Raw genomic sequence first — 23,875 nt, forward strand, 5'->3', positions numbered from 1 at the left:
ATTTTGAAAACCAATTTCTCTTAGTCATCTGTTTAACGTAGACTCCAAAAAACCTGATCTTCTATGACCCTGGAGTTGAAATAGCCTAAGTACAAAATATCCAAAAGCATTTCAGCTTGAATCTAAACGAAAGCAGATATTAAATTACATAACTAATGTTTCTTCAAAGCACTGAGTGGATGTCTGTAACCGGAAAGTTGCGATTCCAGCAGCTATCTTGCATCTCTTTCCGATGAATGAGCACTTGCCAGAATAATCCTGATTCATGTAATGTTAGTGCTAGGCCATACCTTAAATCAGTGACTCCAAGTTCACTGTTTTACAGAAGAGGAGAATGAGGCTCCAGGAGGTTGAACATTAGTCAATCACAAACCCAGAGAAAGCCCCAGAATTCTTGACTGCTGGGCCAAGGCCCTTTTCCTGCCCCTGGCTGCCTTCCCATTTGATTTGCATGTGTAGACAAGTCCACCATGTCCATGACCAGTAATACCACAGGCCCATCTCATGTCTTTCGTTTTGCATTCCAAAGTACTATGGTATTAATTTCCATCTTGCAGTCTGAACAGCATCAAACACCTAATCATTTTGGTCTCAGTGCCTACAGATAGGTTAAGGAATTTTCCATCTTCTTTGAGAGTACAACTACTTTCTAGAAGAACCACTATTTTAGCTTTCTAATTTATTTTTTATAACATCTATAAATTTTCTATTATAGGAATCAAACATCTAGATATGAAAAATTAAATAGTGTAAAAGAGTTTATTTAAAAAATTCTCCCTTCCCCTATCCTAATATCTACCCCTACTATTAAGGATTTTTGCCAGTCTTTCAAGAAACTTTTATGCATAATGTAAGAAAGGAAACACGTACACTCCCTTTAAAAATGAAATGCCCAAGACGTCTTGGCCATCTTTTCATGTCAAGATCATGTAGAAATACCTCATTTTTAATGGTTACATATTCCATTCTATGCATGTACTTCTCTTTACTAGTCCTCTACTGATGTGCTAAAACAGAGGGCAGAAATCTCTGTTTATTTTGTTCAAAGCTTTATCCCAAGCACTTAAAGCATTGCTGGGCGCATAGTGAGCACCAGCAAATAACTGTTGAATGAGTGGTTAACATTTGGGTCATTTCTGGCTTTTCATTATTCCAACAATGCTTCAAAGAATATTTTTTCCAAAGGAACACCTTTGCCTGTCCTCATGTGCTTGTTCTCAACAAGGATGGATGCTGAAACATGTAATAGATGTTTTTATAATGTACAAAGAAAAGAGAGATTCAGTAGAGATCCCTAGAATAAAGTAGTATACATATTTTAAACTTTGAAAGATATTACCAAATTTCCCTTCAAAAATTTTGGTCAACTTCCAGTCTGTACCTCTTTGCCTATATTGTGCCAACATGAAATCTCATCAAACTCTTTAATCTTCAAAAATCTAACACATGAAAAACTGTTATCTCCTTCATATTTCCCTAATTATAATTTGAGGCTGAGCATCTTTTCATTGAGGGCTTCCCAAGTGGCACACTGGTACAAGAATCTGCCCTGCCAATGCAGGAGATGCAAGAGATGTGGGTCCCATCTGTGGGCTGGGAAGAGCCCCTGGAGGAGGAAATGGCAAACCATGTCTAGTAATTTTGCCTGGAAAATTCCAAGGACAGAGGAGTCTGGCAAGCTATGGTCTATGGGGTTGCAAAGAGTCAGAAGCAACTGAGCGACTGAGCACACACACACTCACACACACCCGAAGCTCCTCTAAGACAATAGTGCCCTGAACAGAGTCTGAATCCAAGGCATCACATGTGTCCTTGCACGTGTGTGTGTGTGTGTGTGCGCTCAGCTGCTCAATCATGTGTCTGACTCTGCGACCCCATGGACTATAACCCACCAGACTCCTCTGTCCATAGGATTTTCCAGGAAAGAATAGTGGAATAGGTTGCCATTTCTTCCTTCAGATTTTCCCAACCCAGGGATTGAACCTATGGCTCCTGTGTCTCCTGCATTGGCAGGCAGGTTTTTTTAATCACTGAGCCACTTCAGAAGCTAATATATATGTATACACACACACATATATACATACACATACATACATACATATATGTGTAAATAAAATACACACACTCACACACATGCTTGAGTTTGTCATGCTGAATGATCAGCTAAAGTCCTGCCTTTATAGTAACTTTCCAAAAAAATAATGTGAGTATAGCAATACCTAATCTTAGTGAACAAATAAAAATTAGAGATTGTCGACTTTATTCCAAGTTGCATAAACTACTGACTGCATAATTTGTTCTGGAATCTGGGTGTGGATCAATGTCAAACTTACAGTAGTTCATAAACACATTTTTCTCTTCAGCATTTAGCGGTAATGTTTTAGAGGTGGGTAAAATTTAGAAAAGCTTAAGAAGAGGGAAAGTTAATTTCTATATTCCTTAGATACTTTCATACACTACTGGAAAGATTGTAAACTGGTATAAACTTTCCTGAGGGCAACTTGGCATTATGTTTTAAAATTCAAAATATGTACACCCTGGGGTCCAAAAATCTTTTGAAAAGAAAGTTGGACAGAAATATAGGAATGGAAAGGGTAAAAGGATATTCACTGGGATGTTGATCACAGGAGCAATTAACAAAATACCTGTGTATCAACAAATTACTGAATATTCATTGTGCATATAATAGAATACTTATTAGCAATTCAAGAGTCATATATGCTTATATTCATCAGAAGGAAAGAGTATCATAACATATATTTGAATGGATGGTGAAGCAGGTGCTAAAACATGCTGATATATGTGTGCGTGTATATGGATATACACATACATACATGCGTCTGTGAGAAAAGTGCAAAAAGATGAGCACAAAACACTGCTAGATGCTTGGATTTCAGGTAGGTGACATCCTCCTTTATTTCTTTCTATTATTATTTGAATGTTTAATAAATGACAGGAAATAATAAATAAAAGAAAAAGAAAGCTTTCTATGCTACATATACACACATAAATGCTGATATATAGGTTGTTTCTCAGATTACAGGGGAATGGTACTGAAATAATTTTAGTACAGGCAAAGAAATTCCTGAGACTGACCTTGGAGAACTTAAGACTCCTGCTGGCTTCTATTTGGGAGAACTTCAAAAAACAGTCCAGGAGTTAACACAGCCCTGCCGGTTGGCCACAGCTCCCCTCTGTTCAACCCGATACTCTAAAATTCCAATCACTCTTAACCAATCTCTCACTAGTCTAGCAAACTAGTACAGCAAACTTGGAGAGACAGTGAGCAAACCTGGCCCCTGTCAAATACTTAAGAATGCATGTCCTTCACAATTGCAATGAATGTCCCTGCCACAGCTACATAATGCAGCTGGATGGAAAAGGAAGGGCTCTCAAGTCCCCCTCTGACTCAGGACCAACACACTATGGCCAAGTTCAAATCCTCCCCCAGGAGCCTTAGGGCCCTCAGCTGGATCAAGTCCGTGTCCATCTGAGTTTCACATCATGGGCCAAAGACTGGGAGGATCTCTTTGCTGTGTCTTTTCAAGTTGAAAGAATTAATAGTTCAGCTCGGAGTTTAGGAACTATCTTGTAATAACACGGCACTGCAGTAATGTATAGGCTAAAGTCACGCAAAAAATATTTGTCTCATTCCCAAACACTGAACTTGATAATTATATAGGAGCTTGGATATTAAGGACCCAGACATAAAGGAGTGGGTTAAAAAGCATAATTACGGCTCAGAAATAGCATGTGCCAGAGGACATTTCAGGCCAGGTTCTACTCAATCAACAACAACAAAAAACAGCACGCAAAATCAAACGGTAGGCTGCTTCTCTCTCTCTCTCCTCCCTCCTCTCCATCCATCCCCCTCCCTCTCTTCTTTTCCCTCCTATTTAGGGAAATAAATTATGAAAAGAATCATGCCCCATAACGATAATTTAGAAACAAACTTGAGATGAAAACTGGTAATAAAATAAGGTCCTTAGTTCTGGAATATTAGGATTAACAGCCCAAAGATCTTCTCTCAGGTCCTGAAACTTTACAGGGCACTATTTGACATCTATACTTCAGAGGAAAGACCCAAATTTCCATGCCTCATAGGCTGTATAATTGAAGTACGCTATTATTTTATCCTTAATATGGTAAGGGTGAGGACGCATTGATGAAAGACTCAAATCATTACTGACCAATGACTCTTAAGTGTGCAGACAACAAGACCATGGCCTGGGAGGTGCCCAGGGTTCATCACAAACAGGGCAAGATCTCATGGGCAAGAGTGACCCAGCAGTCTCATCTCAGAAGCCATTTTATCATTAATAAAAAACACTGGTTTCAAACTTGCTTCGTGTTGACAGTTCTCATATTTTACTCTCCCTGCAGAATACACAGTAGTTCCCTACCATCCTGTGCATCAGATAAAAACAGTTCACTTGCTGGGCAGGGCCAGCCTCTCCCTTTCCTTCTGAGCAAGTGACCAGCTTCCTACCGAGAACTCTCCCCAAGGATGCTCTGTCTCTAATCCCATGTCCACATGGATTCATCTCTACCCTGGTGCTTCCCTTGCCAGGAGCAACTCCTCCCCATAAAACCAGATCTTCTATCCTCCATCACAGCCAGGCTCAAAAGTACCCCATTAATACAGCTCCCACAACTGGAAGTATCCTGCAGAGTAAAGAAAACTAGAAGTGGAGTTAGACGGCTTGGGTCACATGGTCAAATTTAAGTCACTTGATCGCTGTTCAACTACCAGCAGTTATTCGACTTCCCCGATTCTGTGCAAATGGCATCATCAGGCTGGGCGGCTGGATATCAAGAAAGGTGCTCTAGGTGCTTGAGTTCAGCCTGTGGCTCCTGATTCCTTTTTACAGCCCTGGAATGTCTGGAACCAGGCTCAGACTCTCTCTGTGCTCAGTAAACCCTGCTGACCAACTGTCTTGCTTATCACTGTGTTCCCTGTGCTGACGGCTTGTGTCCACTCCCACCCTCACTCCGGCACCAGCCCCTCGTTCCACCTCCTCTGGTCACAACTGCAGCCAAAAGCCATCCCAGACCTTATCATTCAGTTAATGCTTACAGTACCCGAATTTGTAAGGTTATCTATATATATACAGAGAGCAAGTGTTTGGTGACCCAAGGATTCCCACCTTCAGGGGGTGAGGGTTGCTGATTTCCTTTAGTAGCTCAGTGTGTCCCAACTGCTAACCTGTCAGTTAGATCCCATCAGCTTTTGGTGTCGCCCCTCTGGGATTCTGATGTGTAGGTCACTGGGCTGGCCCTCCAGTTGGTATTTGGTGAAGGTGAGGAAGAATCTCAAAAGTTCATGTCAAAGACAGCTGGGTTTAGAAACTGCTGCTGCAATTAATATAACTATTTTAAACTTTAAGACACACATAAATTGCTTTTGAGAATTAAGCCTAAGACAGCCAGAAACATTACAGAGAACCAGAAATTCCTTTAATTTTCCACTCTGATTTGTGATCTTCCTTATCTATGAGACTACAGGACACAGCATTAAGACTTGTGGAAGTTCCAAGCTGGGAATAACTTCGAAAATACACTTTTCACTGTATGTTCTCGGTATGCTACTGCTGAAGAATAATCGGGAAAGAATCCTTTCTTCCTCTTTTCCAAGTTTTCTCACTTCTCCAGGGATGCCTCTGTGAAGGGTTGGGAAGCTTACAAGCTGTAAAGATCTTGGCAGTGTTGAGTATAAAAACCAGCACGAGCATATTCTGACTATTTCCCTGAATAAGTGTGTGGTTTTTGTTTGGTTTGTCTCAGAAACCCTTTCTTTGATTTTACATTTCAGCAATGTAAAAGATCTGAGAAACATCTTATCATCCTGGCAAATTATTAGAAGAATACTGCTTTCAATGGAGAATGAGCCCTCTGCTTTCCCAGAACTTTTCTTTGTATTCTCTGAGTTTGGAAAGAAGACAAAATGCTTATAAAAACAAACAAATAAAGGAATGAATAAAAAGCAGTAGAAGGTAGACCCAAGACTACTTCAGAGGGTTCAAGGTAAGGAGAATAATTGCCTACAAATCAATCAACAGATTAAGCAAAGCAGGAGAAAAGATGTTGTGCTGTTTCCTTGATTCCTATCTGAATTCCCAGAGTTCCACAGAACATTCCAAAAGTAATTTGGCTTTTGAGCACAGTGCACAGGGACCAACGTTTTTCAACAGAATTTCATAAGGAGATAGGGTAATTTTGGACCCTGCTCTCAGCAGAAGCTGAAAAATGGTTGTTGCTAGGAGGACAGAACTGGGCTTTTTAATGACCACTCATCTGAAAAACTACCCCAGAGGCCAAAAACTGCCTACCCTAACCCCACTGAGAATCACGGTGGATTTGCCCAAGAAAATTCCTGCTCATAAAACTTTGCAGAACAGATCTGTTAAAACAAACCTGTAATTATGAACAGAATAAGAATCTCACTTAAATAATCTTGCAGCTATAACACCAACTGATTCAGTAACCCCCAAACTTGGTCAAACATAACTGACAAGATTTGAGTCCCCTAAATGTGATTACTGAGCATGCTTGACTGACCACCAAACTATGTAAGATGCTAAAGAAAAAAGAAAAAGAAAAGGACAGTAGATTTCAATGTAAGCAATTTAAAATATTCAACAATGATTTTCAATATGAAACTGGTAGTCAAAAGGGAGAACTTTTATCAAGTGTATTTTTTGACCAAATTCCAGAAATGGAAGAAAAGTGACAGAATGAGCCCACGGTCATGTATATGTGGTGACCTGGTGAAGGAATGTGAAATGCCTGATATTTAGCCAACACCTAGCTCCTTCCGCTCTGGATAAATTAAGAACCAAGGGTGAGAAGGATGCTCTGTGAACTCTTGTGGCTGTACCTGCATCCTTATAGACTATTTCCGTGCTCAGTGGAGTTATTATTAAACTAAAGCATCACACATCACTCTAAAATTTTCCTCAGAGAGAAACTGTAGCTTTCTACTTCCTCAGTTCTCTAGGTCTGGGTCAGAACATTAATATTTGTTGGACAGCATGTTTTTAAAGTGGGAAGATATTTCAAAAATCAAATATTCTGGTTTGTTTCAAAGAATATGTTCTCAGCTAAAGTCTGATGCTTTCTTCCTGTGGGGGTGAGCCACAGTTGGCCACAATTCACCAAAGTTTCCACCAGCTAACAATAAAAAATTATGTCCCATTCTAAAGAAACAAAAGAAAAATTACACTAAAGTTGTGCATTTCCTTTCCAGTCCCCAAAGACAATCTGAACAACTGGCTCAACATGCCAAATTAAGCCATGAGAATTTATCCATATCTAATAAGGATTAGTAAATGTTACAACAATGAACATGACTTTGACATAATTTATACTTCAACTTCTAAGGCGCTGGGTTCAGCATGGTCTCGTTCCAGCCCTGATAGAGGAGGATATGCAGACTAGTCCTGCAGTGTCCTCCGAGAATCCCAATCATGTTTATAACAAGCAGGAGGGTTCGTCACTTGATAAAAGAAGGTTTCTTTACATATAAATAGTATGTTTAGAACCAGAACATGATAACTGAGCTTAAAGAACTAACTACCCAGGGAAGATTCAGGCATCTTTTTCCCTTCAAGCCCAAGATAATTGTTTTGGAAGCAGAAAACCTGGTGATGGAACCTGCCATGCCTCTTGTCAGAGCTGGGTGACCACCTGCAACTTGAAAAACATTGGAAACATTTCTAAGTTACATATTTGGAGGGAGGAAGATTAAGACTTCTGCACTTCGGGCTAGCCAGCTCTGACTGGGGTCTACTCCATTCCATTTCTCATCCATACTTGCCAAAAGCACAAAGAGGCAACTGGGACATTTGCTCATAGTATCTGCTATTAAGATAAATCAGTAACACTGTTGTCTTTGGTTCATAAAATATAATCCCCCAGAGATGGCTCTTACTCGTCCAAAATATCAGCTTTTTGTTTCTGTGCCTCACCAAGGATTGCATCACTAGAAAGCTCAGAAATACAGAGGCTCTCCCTGGAAGCCCGACCACATTTCAAGATGCCTCAGAAGACCCTGGCCCCAGCAGACCTCCCTGGAGCCTGGACAAGCAAGACCAGGGCTGGGAGGTCTGGATACATTTTCCTGGAAGGAAGATGTCTGAATCCACACTGAACTGGGTTCTTTCAAGGCAATGTTTGCACCTTCTGCACTATTTATTTTTCTGCAAGGATAAATCATGGTCTGGCTCCCAGAAAAGCAAAAGACAGTGGCCTATTTATGAGCATTGTCACTCAAGTTCTTTCTTCTTTGGTCAAGGGAATAAGTCATGCGGAGTGGGTCTCTGTCAATGCATTGTCACCAGAGACTGTTTCAGACCATCATTCCTCAAAGCACAGTGCTACCCTGTGGGGAAGAAAAACATAGCCCTGTCTTTGCACCTCAGAACTGAGATCAACATCCTGCACATTTGTACAGCCCTCAAGGTTTTTAAAGACCATACCCCAGAGAAAATGCTTTGTGATAAGGCTTCTCTGTGAGTTAGATAGCAAACTACATACCCATTTCACAGGAAAGCAAGTTGACCTCCTCACCATCATACAATTAGTAATGAAGATGACTCAGGATCACACAAGTCAAATGAGCAAAATTCAGAGCCTTCCTTCTTCCCTGTCATCCTTGAAACCTTGAATTCTTAAACATCCCCTGGTGGGAAATATGGCAACTGCATGACAGTGGAAAACAAAGGGTTCAAAGTGTTACCCTAAAGGCAGATTCGCTCACCAACTCTGACGTGGTTTCCCCATTCGCATAGCAAGGATCATGATGGTACCACCTCTTTGAGCTTTTGTGAGGATTGTAATGAAACAACAAAAGTGTAATGCTGTGCCTAGAAAATCATTTCTTCAAGAAATAATAGCTGCATCAATATCTTACTGAACAATATATCTCCTCTACTCAGCTGCAGGCTCCATCAAAGTAAATACTGTGACTTGCTTGGGCATCTTCAAGTCACTGGTGCAGATCAAGCACTCAGTGTATTCTAGGTATGAATGCGCTGGAATAGTTTCTGACTTTCAAAACTGCAAAGAACTAAGACGTCTGTTCGTTTCATCCCTTCACCTCACAGATGGGGAAGCTGAGCCTGTGAGAGAGAAACAAAAGGAGCTGCCTAAGGTTTCTTAGTGTGTTGGGGATCAAAGCAGGGCTGGAACTCTGACCCTCAAGTCCATTCTCAGAAGGATCACCTTCTATCACCTGCCAGGACTTTCCTGGTAAGGTGGGTTCCCTCATTTTGTTTACAGATTAAAGAATCAACATCATATTTTCTAGACAGCTGCTAGAGTCAGACATCTTAGAGAATATTGGGCCCCCACACCCAAGAAGACTGACAACAGAAACTCTGCCTGCCTGCCTTGTGACCCACACGCCTGCTTCATACCCTAGCAGCCAAAGAGGCTTTGGCACACCAAAGGCAGCCCATAATAGTAGGGTTTCTGGGTGACTTCTGAGCTGGGTTTATGATTCCAGGAGTGCTAGGCAATGAGAGAAAGAAAATAAACCAGCTTCGAGATGATCAGTTAATCAGATATTTCTGGGGCGTAAGAATGACTCTGGACTGAGACCTTCTGAGACATCACTGTTGACCAGTCAATCATCATTGTTTTCTGAAATGGATCACCTCTCTGTCCAACCTGAAACTGTAACTTCCTTGCAAGATTTCATTGTCAAACTGTTGCAAAGATCATCTCAATAAAGATTTGCTGGCTGTGTCCAATGGGCATTTCCCAATGGCTACATCAGGGTAGAGATAAGGGATTAGGATTGTGGTTGTTGTATGCTCATTTTAAAAAAATGAATCTCATCTAAACACTGGTGTTGTGGGGTTCTGGCTCCCCCACCTTGTCAACTCAGCAACTGCACTTGGGATCTGACTTGAGAAGAACAGATTCCAACTCTCCAGGCTGCACTTGGTCCCCATTGACCACTCCCTCCCCAGCAGTGCTCCACCTTCCAGCAAGTCTTTGCCCACCTGGCCCTTTCTCAAGGAGGCATCCTGGGGATGCCCTATTCAAAAGCACCCCAGACACCTCACAGAACATCAGAACAAACATCAGAACATCATCTTCATTTTTCTTCATAGCATTTGTTGCCATTTAACATGCTATAGATTCAATGTCTTTATTTTGTTTCTTATTTGTGCCCTCCACTAGAATACAAGCTTCCTCCAGGGCAGGGATTTTGGGGCTGTTCTCTATGGTATCCTCAGTGCCCCAAACAGTATCTGGCACATAGCTGATGCTCAATAAAGAGTTGTTGAATGAACTGCCCATTTTTTTTCCTCATAACTATTCCCCTAAAGTCATAAAAGTCTTCCTCTGTCTCTTGTTCTCTAAGTTTATCTATCACTTGTATTAGAATAGTGTACTAGAATATTCTTTCCCAAATCTATGACTGGCATGTTAGAGATAAACTTAAACAGTTGACATCATGTAAAAAATTTTAAATGTCAACTACTTTGCTGATGAGAGCTATTGTTTAATTTTTAAAAATCTTTAGAATACCCATGACTTCAGTATTTCAACTTTGGGGCATTAATCTTAAGGAAAATAACATGGAAAAAAAAAAAGATTCATGGATTGAAATATTCACCAAGTGTGATTATAATAGTGAAAAACTAGAAACGATTGAGATCCTAACAATAGGAGAATGATAAAATTAATTATGGCAATGATGGAAATCATAGAACCAAGATATATGTGTTTGAAGGCTTTTAAGGACATGGGAAAATGCACACAACATTAAACATTTATAAAGCTAGAAAACCTCTATTATGTAGTATGTCATGTCTTTGTTCAAATATGCATGTAGACAATGGAATGTAGGAAACTATAAATCTTAATGACAGTTATTTCTGAGTGGCAGGATTATGGGTGATCTTAGTTTTTTATTTACATTTTTCTAAGTTTCTACAGTGAGCATATATTATCTTTACAATAAAACATTTATTTATGTGTTTTAAACTTTGAAAAGTATCATTTACATTATAGGGATAGTAACAAAATTAAATCCTTATGATTACTTATTAATAATATAGTGCTACATTAAAAAAAAAAAAAACACAGTAAATATGAGGGATTCTGGAACTTTTACCTCTGCATGTTTCAGAGAATAAAAGAAAAGAAAGTGACATTTCCCCAAAAGAATACGGAATTAAGTAAGAGTGAAGAGAAACTACTGGAAGTTTTAAATGCTGAGTTTAATGACTGTCTTTCTGTAATCAGGGGAAAGGAAAGTGAAAATCCTTTTCCTATTAAATTATTACTTGAAAAAGCAAAAAAAAAAAATTCTGAAGTCAGGAAATGGTAAACTCAGTCCATGCAACAATGCTGATCAATGACAAAATCAGTCTAATTTAAACACAGTTATTCAAGGGGTAGTATGAAGCAAAAAGGGGGCCAGGGGAAGGACTTTTCTTTCATTTTGAAACTCAGCATCAGGAAGACACAAGGGGCAGGAAGTCGGATCTTTTTTCAATTCATGTGAGATGATAAGGTGAAGACAACCTGAAAGGACTTTTAATTATATGATGAGAGGAAGGAAAGAAGGGAGAGACAAAGAGAGATCAGGAGAAGCCTGATTTTATATGTTAAATGATAGAGAAGAAACCAGAAAACTAACGGAGAAAAAGGCTTTCAAGCAGAAATCTTGAGCATGAAACACAAAGGCTCCAAGAGGCAAATGTCAACAATTTGTGCGGGAAAGCAGAGAACGCAACACACTTGATCAAGCCTGCAGCCCCCTCTCCCTCAGCACCGGGTAAGCCTGATGATGCAGGACGAGATAAGTCCCTCTCTCCAGCCAGCACATGTGACCCCAGGGTCAAGGCGGGAGCTGGCTGGGGCAGCGGGAGGTGCTGGGAGTGGTGCTCAGGGTCACAGAATAAAGCCTGTATTTTATGCTCCTTTTCAGCCCCAGGTCACGGGGGCTATGACTGAAGAGGTATCACACCAAGTTGGGGACATCTGCTGGGAAGACCACAGAAGCCTTGGAATGAGACCCCTCACAAACTGTGGCATCTTTGCCCAGTTCCTAGACCATAGTTTCCTTATCTCCAAAATGGAATTTATAACACCTGGTTTTCAGAGTTGTTGTGAGAATTAAATGAGATACTATATTTAGAATTCCTAACCTAGTTTCAGGTATACAATAAGAGCTCAAAATCTGTTAGCTCCTCCTACTCTAAAATGTGAACAACAACAAAAAACTATCACAATGAAGAAAAATGCTGCACACATTACACCCACACTAGATTCCTCTTAAAGCAACATCAGCCTAAGACACCCCCAAATCTATATAGCACAACCACTGGATCCCTCCCTCCCCAAAACACAATGGCTCCCCAGTGGCTGACATCTTGGAAAATTTCCCCATATATACTCTCTGCTTTGGTGGGAGATCTGAATGTTCTTGAAGGCAGTAATGAACAGGTTAAAGTTGAGGGGATTTCAAACATGTCTAATCCAATAAGAGGGTTGGTAAAACATGCGTTATCACTTAAAGAATAAATGTTTAAAAATAGAGCACAGATGTGAAATTTGAATAAAAAAAAAAAGAAAAAGCACGTGAGAGATCTTCTTGGCATGTATGTTATTCTCTGTTTTGGTCACCTTCAGCTAAGCCTGTTATTCTGATGTACTCTGCCAACAGCTAGATACTACAGCGGTGCTTCAAATTACTGAAAGAAAGCTGGCAAATCACTCTAAAACTTACAAGTCAGACCCATCTCTCCCTTTCTGTATTTCTAAAAGTGGGGGAGTGAAGGGGTAAAGTCAGTCTGTTCAAGTTTTTCTACTTAAAAGGTATATTCCAAAAGCAAAGAATAAGCTTTTCTGAGACTAGATAGTTGGATACTTGATACTTGGATACCTGAAAACATAAAGTATCATTGGTGGATAGGCATTTGTCACAAAAGCTAGGCTATGAATTGCCATCATAAAATTCACAGGAACTCCTACTTCTGCGTGAAGTCATTTCCTGCTCCCTCAAGCAAGCAAAGATTTTTAAACATTGGTAATGCTTCTGCACCAAAAACAAACAAAAAACCAGCAATGTGCTCTGTCATGTTTTATGAGCTAATATCTGCCTTAAAGGTGACAGAGATGACAAAAACCCAAGGCTCAAGGACAAAGTCAGTATCAACGTCTCCTTCTAAAGCCCAGTAGGGCTCCACACCGTACCTCCATGAATGTTTAGGGAAGAGAACTAAAATGGTTTTTAAAACATGGCTTCCTTCAAATGTGAGACTGAGAAAGTGGTCCATCAGAGTCAGCCTCACGGTTTTGGAAGGTGCATTTCTAGCAAAGATTAGAGAAATGTATGGCCTCCATGGTCTTTGAGTGCTAGTTTGTGATGCAACCAGCAAACCAAATGCATTCCCTGAGTACTGGGGTTGAGGCACCAGCTGCCTAGAGAAAAACATGTCACCAGGCTGAGAGCAGACCAGTGTCCTAACCAATCACTGGGCCACCAAGAGTGAGGTGTTTTCAGTAATGCCAAGAACTTCAAGTTTTACCTCTGTGAGAATGCCCTGCCCTTGGCCTGCTGAGGAGAGAATGAGTATTTCTTTTTTTTTTTTAAAGGGGTTCTCCAGAACAAACTGTAAAGACACTTGGCACTGAAGTCAACGATAAATAGGGATGTGGCTAGATTCTACCAGTGGGACATGAACAGCTTAACCCAAAGTGAGTCTACAGTAAAAACCAATGCATTTGCATTTCAGCAATTTGATCTAGGGCAAGTCTGTGATGCATTACAATGTTGGGATCACATCAAGCTTTCTGGCACTTGTCCAACCACAACATGAGGCTATGGGAACCCCACTGCATGGAGTGCCTTCACTGCTGTTCAGTTGTGCTCACCTCCCAAACCATAAAGCGTAATTAAAAGTCATCTGCATACCATGTAATGGAAGTGTAAATGGGAAGCACAACCACATGCTGCCCCCAGCAGAGAGAGAAAGAAATGCCTGGTGAACCATTCCACTCGGGTGCTTCTTGTTTTTCTTGATAGGACACTTCTACCTGTGGCAAGATCCAATTTTGGCTGGAATCTCATCCTTAGACCCAGCTTTCCTGAACACTTTCTGTGGCAGCATCTTCCTTCTCCCACTCGTGGAGTGGCTAATTGTCTGGCTAATTCTTGGAGACAATCCTGTGATGGCCCAGACACTACAGAGGAGAGGTAGGCCCTATCCAAATCGGTTATACTGTGTAGACCTGCACAGTGTCCAGAATGTTAATCTGGATACAGGACTTCTCTTCTCTGCAAGCTCTGGAGGGCAACATAGAGAATCAGTGGACTAGTCTCCTGGTTCTAGTACCTTCCTGCTCCCAAATGACCACTGTGTTTCCTGGTAACCAAAAGAATTGCCCAGAACTAGTAGGAAGGGGAAAACAAAACCAAGTACAATTTATCTCTGATCACAAAATATTCTAACTGGCTCCGAGAAATAAGCTGGTTCTAATTTTAACTGAACAATAGTATCTGGCCCTCATTTTAAAAAAGGCATTTTCATCAAGGATGTGCATTTCACTACTTCAGCACACAAGGGAACATTTGGGAATAAGGCTTAGGGGGTAAGACTTAGTTTTAAGCTTTCTTCAAAAACCCTTTAGCAGCAGGAAAATCCAATGATTTCAGAATTAATTATTTTGATGTCAGTTCTTTCTTCAAGGGTGGAGGAAAAGAGTTGGGGGGATTGGATCCAAGACACAAAAGAAGGAAAGATTGTAAATTTTAATAGTATTTTTAGAACTAGCATCCTTAGAGGAAGAACAAAAATACAAAATAAAAATAAAAAACCTTAATGAATTCCTAGTTGAATCCCTCTCCCCAAATGGCAAAAATCTGGAAGGCAGATTTTTTTTTTTAAGAGAGGTGGAGTAACTGTCAGAGGTGTGTACTTGCAAAGAAATGGAATTGGGAAGAATACAAAAGTCAGATAGACTTATATGTCTACTACCAAACTATGATTAATCCCTTATATCTTTCTGTAAGCAACAAGTTACAGACAGTTAATTTGTACTGCTCTCACCTATATAAAGGTGTCCAGCCTAGAATCAACTCAAGTATCAAAACTCAGAGAGTGTCATAAAGATTCTTTAGTGGTTAAACATAGCTGGAATTTCTGAACTCATTTCATATCACCTTCTCTGGCTCTTTTGAAAGGTGTTTAATGGGAGTTTAGGTATTCCTGGGCAAATTAATTTATAAAAGGCTCAGACATTTTCCAGAAAGAAATGGAGGGACTCCTTTCATAACGGCAAGTCATCTCTGCCATATCTAGAAACTCAGTGGCATTTAATTTAAGAAAGAAAGAAAAAAAAAAAAAAACAACCTCCAAAACTGGAAGGGACCTGAAGGGTTCAATACAGACAGTCTTGCAAAAATTCAAGTGTGGTAAAAGTTATCTCTGCAAAGTGTCTTGCAACATGGCAAGAAAGAACACAGCACCAATTCTGTGGTCATCTTTCAGCAAACAGGTCTCCATGTCTTTTTACCAACTCTGATAGTGGCTTCCTGGAATATTACAGGCAGAATTATGAGGCTCAGTTTTGTCTAAAGTCATGATTGATCAAGGAAGTCTCTTCTTTTAATAAGCTGCTCTGGCAATTCACTCATTCATTCATTTATACAGTCAACAAACATTCGCTGAATGCCTACCAGCAAATGTTAGTAACTGCAAGTGGTCAGGAAAAAAAAAAAAGTCATGAGGTCACATTCACAGTCCTCATAGAGTTCATTAACTAGCAGGACAGATAGTTTCTATCCAAGTAATCACCAAAACAAATGCAAAAACTGCATCTGTTCCAGTGCAATTAAATGATGTACATGTGCTACAAGAGTGCCAAATTGGGGATTTGACCCAGGTGAGAAAGTCCCATCAGGCCTCCTTGAAAAGGTGATGTTGGACTGAGACTGAATTGAACCAGTAGGTGTTAACTAGGTGAGGAAAAGAAGAAAATGTGTTCCAGGCAGAGGGAATTGCATGTACAAGGCAGATAGCATGTTGTTTTGAATTTGTCTTTATCCCACCAGCAAGGGAAGCCAGGGAAGAATTTTCAGCAGTGAGAGCTAGAGCATGATGAGCATATCGTGGGATGTACCTTTAGAATATTCATTGGAAGGACTGATGCTGAAGCTGAAACTCCAATACTTTGGCCACCTGATGTGAAGAACTGACCCCTTGGAAAAGACCCTGATCCTGGGAAAGATTGAAGGCAGGAGGAGAAGGGGATGACAGGGGACGAGATGGTTGGATGGCATCACTAACTCGATGGACACGAGTATGCAATGCATTGGGTAGCTGGTTGCTTATGAGGAAAAAGTTAGATAATGTTTGTAAACTATGTGTACAGAAAACACTTGGTATAGACCTGGCTTGTGGAAATCATACAATTATTCACACAAAACAATATTTATTTGGTGCCCACTATGTGCTTGGCAAAGTGAAACAGTTAGGGGATTGCTGAATGAGCTACTCATGTTCAGTCACTGAGACTGCTATGGGCAGAGTCCTACATGGGACGAGCTCAAAAGGCAGCCTGAACAGGGTAATACCTCTCATGCGCCCACCTGCCTCAAAATCCCCAGACCCATGATCTTTCCCTCCCATTGGCCTGGGTATCTCAGATCAATTATGCAGGTGATGACAAGTGAAACCTGGGACTCACTGTCCCTGGGACGTCCTCTATGACTGATATCTATGAGGGATGCAAACAAATTTAGTAAGTGCTGAGGGCCTGTTCAGTGCAGGTTGGGAACTGGGGTCTACAACTCCTAACACATCTGCTCACCACTCCCCAAGTGCTTGGGTTTTAGGGGTACGGGGACCAGGAAGGCTTTAGTGCCAACAATTGTCTGCTCTATCTCCCATGGTTCAACAGTATGTTCTCAATGAGCTGTGACTCCAAGGTATGTGAAAAACAACAAAGATGAAATAAAAATCAAACTATCTCTGAGGGCTGGTAGTGATAAAATCTATTAGTAGTAGCAGTGGTTGTAATGGGAGCTCACACGTTTGGAACATTTGTCTACCAGGCATGTGCAAATCACTTTATATACATTATACCTCACAAACAACCCTCTGAATCATGTATTAGCCCAATTTACAGATGAGGAAACTGAAGCTCAGGGAGGTTCAGTATTTTGCTCATGATCACCCAACTAACAAGTGCTGGAATCAAAATTTAACGTATGCAGTGAAACTCCGGATGCCAAATGCAAAATCCACTTAAGGCTGTGTGGCAAAAATGTCTGTTCAAGCATCATGGTGTGTCCAGCTATGAAGCCTGAGCGGCACACCGAACCTCTCTGGACCTCTGGCTCCTTCTCTGTAAAAGCATCAGCTCTTCCTGTTTGGTGGGAGTTGATGAGTTAATGTATATAAAGCCCTTTGACCCACACCTGGCACATGATGGGAGTTTAAAAGTACTAGCAGTCATTATGTGATCAAACATCCTAAGCCTAAGAGCTCTAGGCAGAACTATTCTTTATGAATGGCTGGCTGGAGACCATTCTCAAATGGGTTTCTGGCATCTACTTTAGGTATACAAAGATAAAAGGACCTCAGAATTTCTGGAATATCCATCTGCTTGCAACTCTGAATTGCCTCCTAAACATGGTGGGGTATATGTGGACTCAGACGGGCTATATAAAACCTGAGCTCTATCACTTACAAGCTCTGTATGTTGGGCTGGTTGTTCTGTACTCTGAGTCTCAGTTACGGACCCCAGGAAAAGCAGGTAATCTTGACATATCACAGGGCTGCTGTGAGGACCGTGGGACAGAGTAAGTCCCCCAGGGACACTGGATTCCCTTCCTGGCACAAAGTAGACTCTCAATAAAAACGGCATGCTTTTATAAGCCAATGACTATTATTTTCAGACTCATTATCATCTGCAACAAGGATACATAAATTGACATTCTTTCTTGCTCTGTGGCCAGTAGGGTGTGGGGAAGAATTTCAAACCTAAGTCAGGGAAAGAAGCCCATCCTCCTCCTTTGCTGCTTCGTTTTCCACAACAGTCCTTCAGACCCTGCTTTTAGCCCATGCAGGAGCCTAACTGTGCATGGCTGGGGTTTCCCAAACGTGCCCCATGATACCCAAAACCAAGCCTGTTGTGAATAATGCAGGCTTTGTACAGTTTACCAGGAGCAGATTGAAGGGCTACACTCAATCCTTCCTGGAATCCAGGAGTGCATTTTCATGATGCTGAGAAAGAAAAAAACAAAAAACAGCCTTAAAAAAATTCTTTACTGGGAAGAGTATGGAGAGATTTGGGGAGGAAAGTATCTAAGAGACAAAAAGACAAATGTAATTCAAGGAGCCTGATGGTAAGCCCTCTGCCAATCTTGTCTTTACAGCAGTGCAGCCTGTTTCAGAAAAGCTGCACCTATAAGGTGACCATCAATACTAGAACCATTGGCAAATACATAATAAATGCAATTGCACTACAAATCAAGATATAATGCTCTCATCTATGGTTCTAGACTCTATGGCCAATGAATACTGGAAATCATCAGAAGAGCTGAAGGTCAAGATGTGATGTAGCTCTTATGCACCCCCAACCCCAATGGTGGGGGCGAGTGTCTCCTCAGCAGCTGACTGACCTGAGACCTTTGGATCATGTACGCATCGTAGCTGGACCCGTGGTACTTGGCCGTAATATCTGGGCTGTAGCTAGCATCACAAGTGCGTGGTATGTTCGAGGTCAGGGGCTGTTTCTTAGGTCTATAAACCTGTGGGAGAAAGCTACAATGGTTATGTGAAGGAGGGGAGGATGCAGGGTGCACAGGGAAGGAACTAGGAGAAAGTAAAGAAGGAGCCCCAACTTGACTTTCTGTGGCCAAGTGGGTGGAAAAACTAGTATAGAAGGGGCAGAGCCCCAAACAAAGTGGTCAGATGTAAGTGGCCCCTAACTCCTGGGATCAGCACTAGCATGGCATGCTGCTCTGTGGAATGACCCCAACACCCACCAGTGACTGGGACCCTCCCTCTGCAGCAGAGGGTACCCAGGCGTGGCGGTGCTTGTTTACTCGCTCCCTTAGTAAGGCAGCCCCGTGAAAATCAGACTCTGGTTCAGGGCCAAAGGATGCCTTTTCCTTCCTGGGGAGGGAAAGGGTTGGCCCAACTGTGACAGGAGGGAGCTTATCTTTTCAGGCATTCAGAGAGCTTCAGAGCCACGGGTGGCCCCAGCTAAGCTGTGACAGCCACCTTGTGAGACCACAGACCACTGAACCATTCTCTGCTGAGTGCGTTTCATAATGAATCTGCAATCTAACTGACTATTTGTAACCGTTGATTCCAAAAGCGCTCAGGTTATATATACATGGAGGAGAAACCGTGTCTGAAGATTTCAGAGATGATTTTACAATATGCTTTAGGTATAAATACTTCCATTTAAGCCGATTCCAGGAAGCCACACAAAAGACACACAGTGGCCTAGATGAGGGAAAAATAGGATAATATGGCAAATGAATATTTAAAAAAGTATTTGACTAAATAATGGCTAGAGGGGTCTCCAAGCATAGCCTGGCTATCTCCAAGCCTAGGGGCTGGGAGATGGTTCTTGGCCAGAAAGTTTGGGTAGAAATCATTGAAGAATCAAAGTTGGAAGTATGGTGAAAAAGAAATCAAAAGAACTAGATAATGGGAGTCATTATTGGGCCCAGAAAGTGAGCAAGACAGAAGGTAACAAGTTCTATGGGAAAGAAGGTGCCTAGAATTTAATTAGTACTTTCTAGGATTTAGTCAGAAGTCATACAAAGTCCACTGGAAGGAAGACAGCTGAGAGGTATTTCTGAGGAGAAGATGTGAATACAAAAGAAAGGAAAACAGCACTGGCTAAGAGCCACACAAGCCCAGGCACATGCACAAAAACAGGAAAGCAGTAAAATGTTACAGAGACAACTTGGACTATTTTTCTCCTACCTGGTTTCACCTGCTTGAGCACGCAGGATGGACATGGCAAAACAAAGAGTAACTAAACCCAGAGAAAGCACTCCAAACTCACAACCCAGCCAAACACACCAGTCATGCAAAAGGCCCCACCTGCTGCTTTAACTGATGCACTAGTCGATCTTTTTCCCGCTTGAGGGCCATGACTTCTTCTTGTGTCTTTTTCTTTTTGGAGGCAGACAGTTCCAGCAAGGCAATGTTCGCATCTTTCTCACTGATTGCCGCAAGAAGTGCTTCCTGTCTGGTAAAATAAAGATATTGTGATGATTTTTATAAAGTGAAAAAAATCAGCATTTATAGTTGAAGTGAGCCATGACATGTTGTCTCAAGGGAAGGAATTATGGATAGTGATTAACAACTGCTTCCTTGATTCTCAGAAGAATGAACAAAGTAGTTTGTATCAGAATCCCTGAGACCCACACACTGTGTCCTCTGAGACACACCTTTTGATGACTTCACAGACACAGCTGTATACAAGAAATGGAGGGAGTCAGTCTGCAGATTCCTAAGACATCTATCCATTTATCCATCCAGTCATTCAAATATCTGTTGAATCCTTCCATTCATCTATCCATCCATGTGCCAGGTAAGGTTCTAGATACCCCAAGACAAGTCAATAAATTTGGGCAGCAAATTCAATATCAAGTATTATTTTTATCATGCAAGATTTTCTTTTGAAAAAGCCATGCAGAGATATTTACTAGGGTCTCCTTTCAATTTTCAATGAAATTAGTAATGCTCCCCTGCCATTCTACCAAGAACCGCTCATTTCTCAGTCTTCCTTACCTCAGTAATTTTAACACCAACCACTAAGTAGCCCAAGTCTCTCAATTAGAAGTTATCCTTGACTTCCTTTCTTCCCTGTTCACTCAGAGCCAATCCATCAACAATTTCATTAGGTTTTATACCAAAATACATCCCCTATCTCAATTAACTTACTGTTACAAACTTATCCCACCCACCAGCAACTACTTGTGTAGCTTAACCACTTGCCACCCTGGTACAGAGACCAAAGTAATCTTTAAAACAATATAAATTCAGACTCAACCATTCTGTTGAATGAAAAGTCCATCCTATCACCCACTAAACTTCAAATTCAGATCTTTTACTGATGCCTGCAACTCGTTATACCAACTGGCCCCAAGCATCTCTCTGAGGTCATCTTGTTCTTTCTTTTCCTCCTCAGTCACTAGCTTCCTGCACATATTGTTCCTGGTGTCTTTTCCAGTCCCTGAAAATATTACACTTGTTCTCACCTCTTAAGCTTTGCCTCCGCCATTCCCTCTGCCTGGAATATCTTTGCCACAAACAGCACCTTTCATGTTTCAGCTCAAAAAAGCCCTCTCCAGTCACTCTCCCTAGAGGTGACTTCTCAGCTTCTACCTTGTACCCAAACCACTGGTCTATCATGTTACACTGTTTTTGTTTTCATAGAACTATTCACTGCTTGAAACAATCTTAAGATATTTACTATTTGTTTGTTTTCCAGACTTGACACTCCATGAATTAGAACCCCATTTGCCTGTGCACCACCAATTCTCCAGCTTCTAGAAGAGCATAAAGCAGGTGTCAAAAATGTTTGTTCAATAAATAAATAATTTCAGTTTAAACTTCCTAAAAACTTTTAAGACACCACTGGAAAACTCTTCCTCTCAGTTAAAAAATTACAGTGCTTTGACTGCTGATTAATTGCTGATCACTGTTCACTTAGAAAAATATCACAGTTGCTTCCTCCCATTTTATAGTCCAATTTTCTGTCAACATCTGTCACAAATTTTAACCTAGAATTTTCTGAGACTATTAATGACTAGGAAATGGCCCTCCTGGTATGTTTCATTAAGTCCCCCTTTCCTCTGAGGAGGCCTTGTCTCAACCATTTGTGTCACTTCAGCAATAGTCTAGATAATTTAGAAGACCCTACGGCCCTTGGAAAGCCTCCATATTGAGTACTTTTCTCCACACAAGCTCCAGGACTGAAACCTGGTCATGGTCCTGTTTCGCCTTTCTTTAATCCCCATCACCAACCCAGGCCCTCTCCAGATGTTTGGACAAGATGGTCATTATTTGGATCTCGGATTTCTTTTCCTTTTCACTACAGGGATTTGTATAGACTTTTCTGGGCCCTGCTCATGCCAGGGAGTAGGAGCTTCTGTCTGAGGCCCAATCAGACATGTGAGCAGCAGAAATGTTGGGAAATATCTCCACTCTCCAGAAGAAAACCAGTGTAGGCTAGCCTACAAATAACAGCATTAATAGTCAACTTCAGAGAGCCTGTCTCTTTCTGGATAACATCTTGAGACAACAGACATGTTGGCCATTCACAGCCACTGCATATTATATATAAGGCCAAGGTGAAGAGGCTGCATAGACTTCAAATCAGGGAGAGTGCAACTGCTATCTACTCCAATTTAGCTACAACACACCCAAGGTGACTGCAATAGTTTTTGCCACTCTGCTCCAAATAGAAATTTCTAAGTGAAACTTCTTAAATGGAAACAACTGAAAAGATCATTATTTGGAAAATTGGGAGTTGTTAGTACATTATGCTATATCCCAAAGATTCACCTTTTATAGCTATATGCAGCCATTTAAAATGCTTTTTTAAAAAAATGTAATGATATATGAGAACATGTATGTTTGTTGAGAGACTCCATGAGCCTCATATTTCTGCATATTTTATGAGCAAAGGTGCTACCTTCTGTTCTCACAGGTTTCCAAGGATTGTTTAGAGTGAATAGCCTTGAGAGATACACTCAGTGTCCCCCTTACAATCAAAGGCTAAATATACTACTGCCTTGTATAACAGTGTTTCCTTGCAGAGCAAAGGACAGACATCTTACTGCCCTGTCTTCTAAAAGATTCAAGTTCCCTGAACTCAGGGTTGCTCTCCTTCAATGCAACCCATTACATATACAGCTATTCGTCTGTGTCTTGCCTCCAAAGAACTTGGGGAATGGAACGGGGTCTTGACATAAATACACTGACGCTTGAGCAATAAAGCCAATGCCTCTAACCCAAAAGTCTCTGGTCCTCTGCCTGCATTCCTGAAACAGAGGCAGGCAAGCCTGTTAGCATGTCAATAAGAAAAAGTTCAGACCCTTAACAGCTCTTGTCATGCAAATGTATACACAATATCCCCCAAACAAAACACATGTTCATAGAAAGAAATGAGAGGGAAAACTCTAAAAAATGCTAACAGGCATTATCTAACGGTGGTGAAATAGATAGGCTGGTTTTTACTTTTTCTTATACTCATATCTTTCTATGTTATACTTCCCTCCCACAAAATATCATAAGAATAAACACTTAAAAATTGTAAATGAAGCACTTCAGTCACAAAATAAACTGCAGGTACATGCTTCAAATATTTGGCATTCCTAAAATTTGCTCATTTTTCCCATCAAGGTACATATGTTCTTTCTGTCCTTTTCATTCTTTATGCACAGGTAGGTGTACACAGACATTTTCACACACATACACATCTGGTACAGTCTCATCATCTCCCACTTGGACAATTACAACAATCTCCTAACTAGTCTCTCGATGTCCACTTTCATTCCTGTATTCCATGACCCTTTTAAATTCATTTTCCTCTTCTAGGTTAAAATTCAGAATGACATAACTTTACTAATTGTATAGAAAAAGAAAGAGAGTTCCAGAAAAACATCTACTTCTGCTTTATTGACTATACCAAAACCTTTGACTATGTTGATCACAACAAACTAGAAAATTCTTCAAGAGTTGGGAATATCAGACCACCTGACCTGCCTCCTGAAAATCTGTATGCAGGTCAAGAAGCAACAGTTAGAACTAGACATGGAACAATGGACTGGTTCTAAATTGGGAAAGGAGTACGTCAAGGTTGTATATTGTCAACC

At 40.9% G+C, this 23,875-nt stretch overlaps 1 protein-coding gene across 1 annotated transcript in view; it reads right to left on the minus strand.

The window, feature by feature from the left end:
* Positions 1-23,875, minus strand: part of ERC2 (ELKS/RAB6-interacting/CAST family member 2) — a 999,532-nt gene that overhangs the window by 206,781 nt on the left and 768,876 nt on the right. Inside the window, exons 18-19 of the mRNA XM_043441970.1 lie at positions 20,091-20,238; positions 18,650-18,778 (exon numbers count right to left, since the gene is read on the minus strand). Of these exons, the coding sequence (XP_043297905.1) occupies positions 18,650-18,778; positions 20,091-20,238 (277 nt within the window). The remainder of the gene's footprint in view (positions 1-18,649; positions 18,779-20,090; positions 20,239-23,875) is intronic.

Source organism: Cervus canadensis, chromosome 22 (assembly GCF_019320065.1).
Source record: "Cervus canadensis isolate Bull #8, Minnesota chromosome 22, ASM1932006v1, whole genome shotgun sequence".
In the NCBI taxonomy this organism is placed as follows: domain Eukaryota; kingdom Metazoa; phylum Chordata; class Mammalia; order Artiodactyla; family Cervidae; genus Cervus; species Cervus canadensis.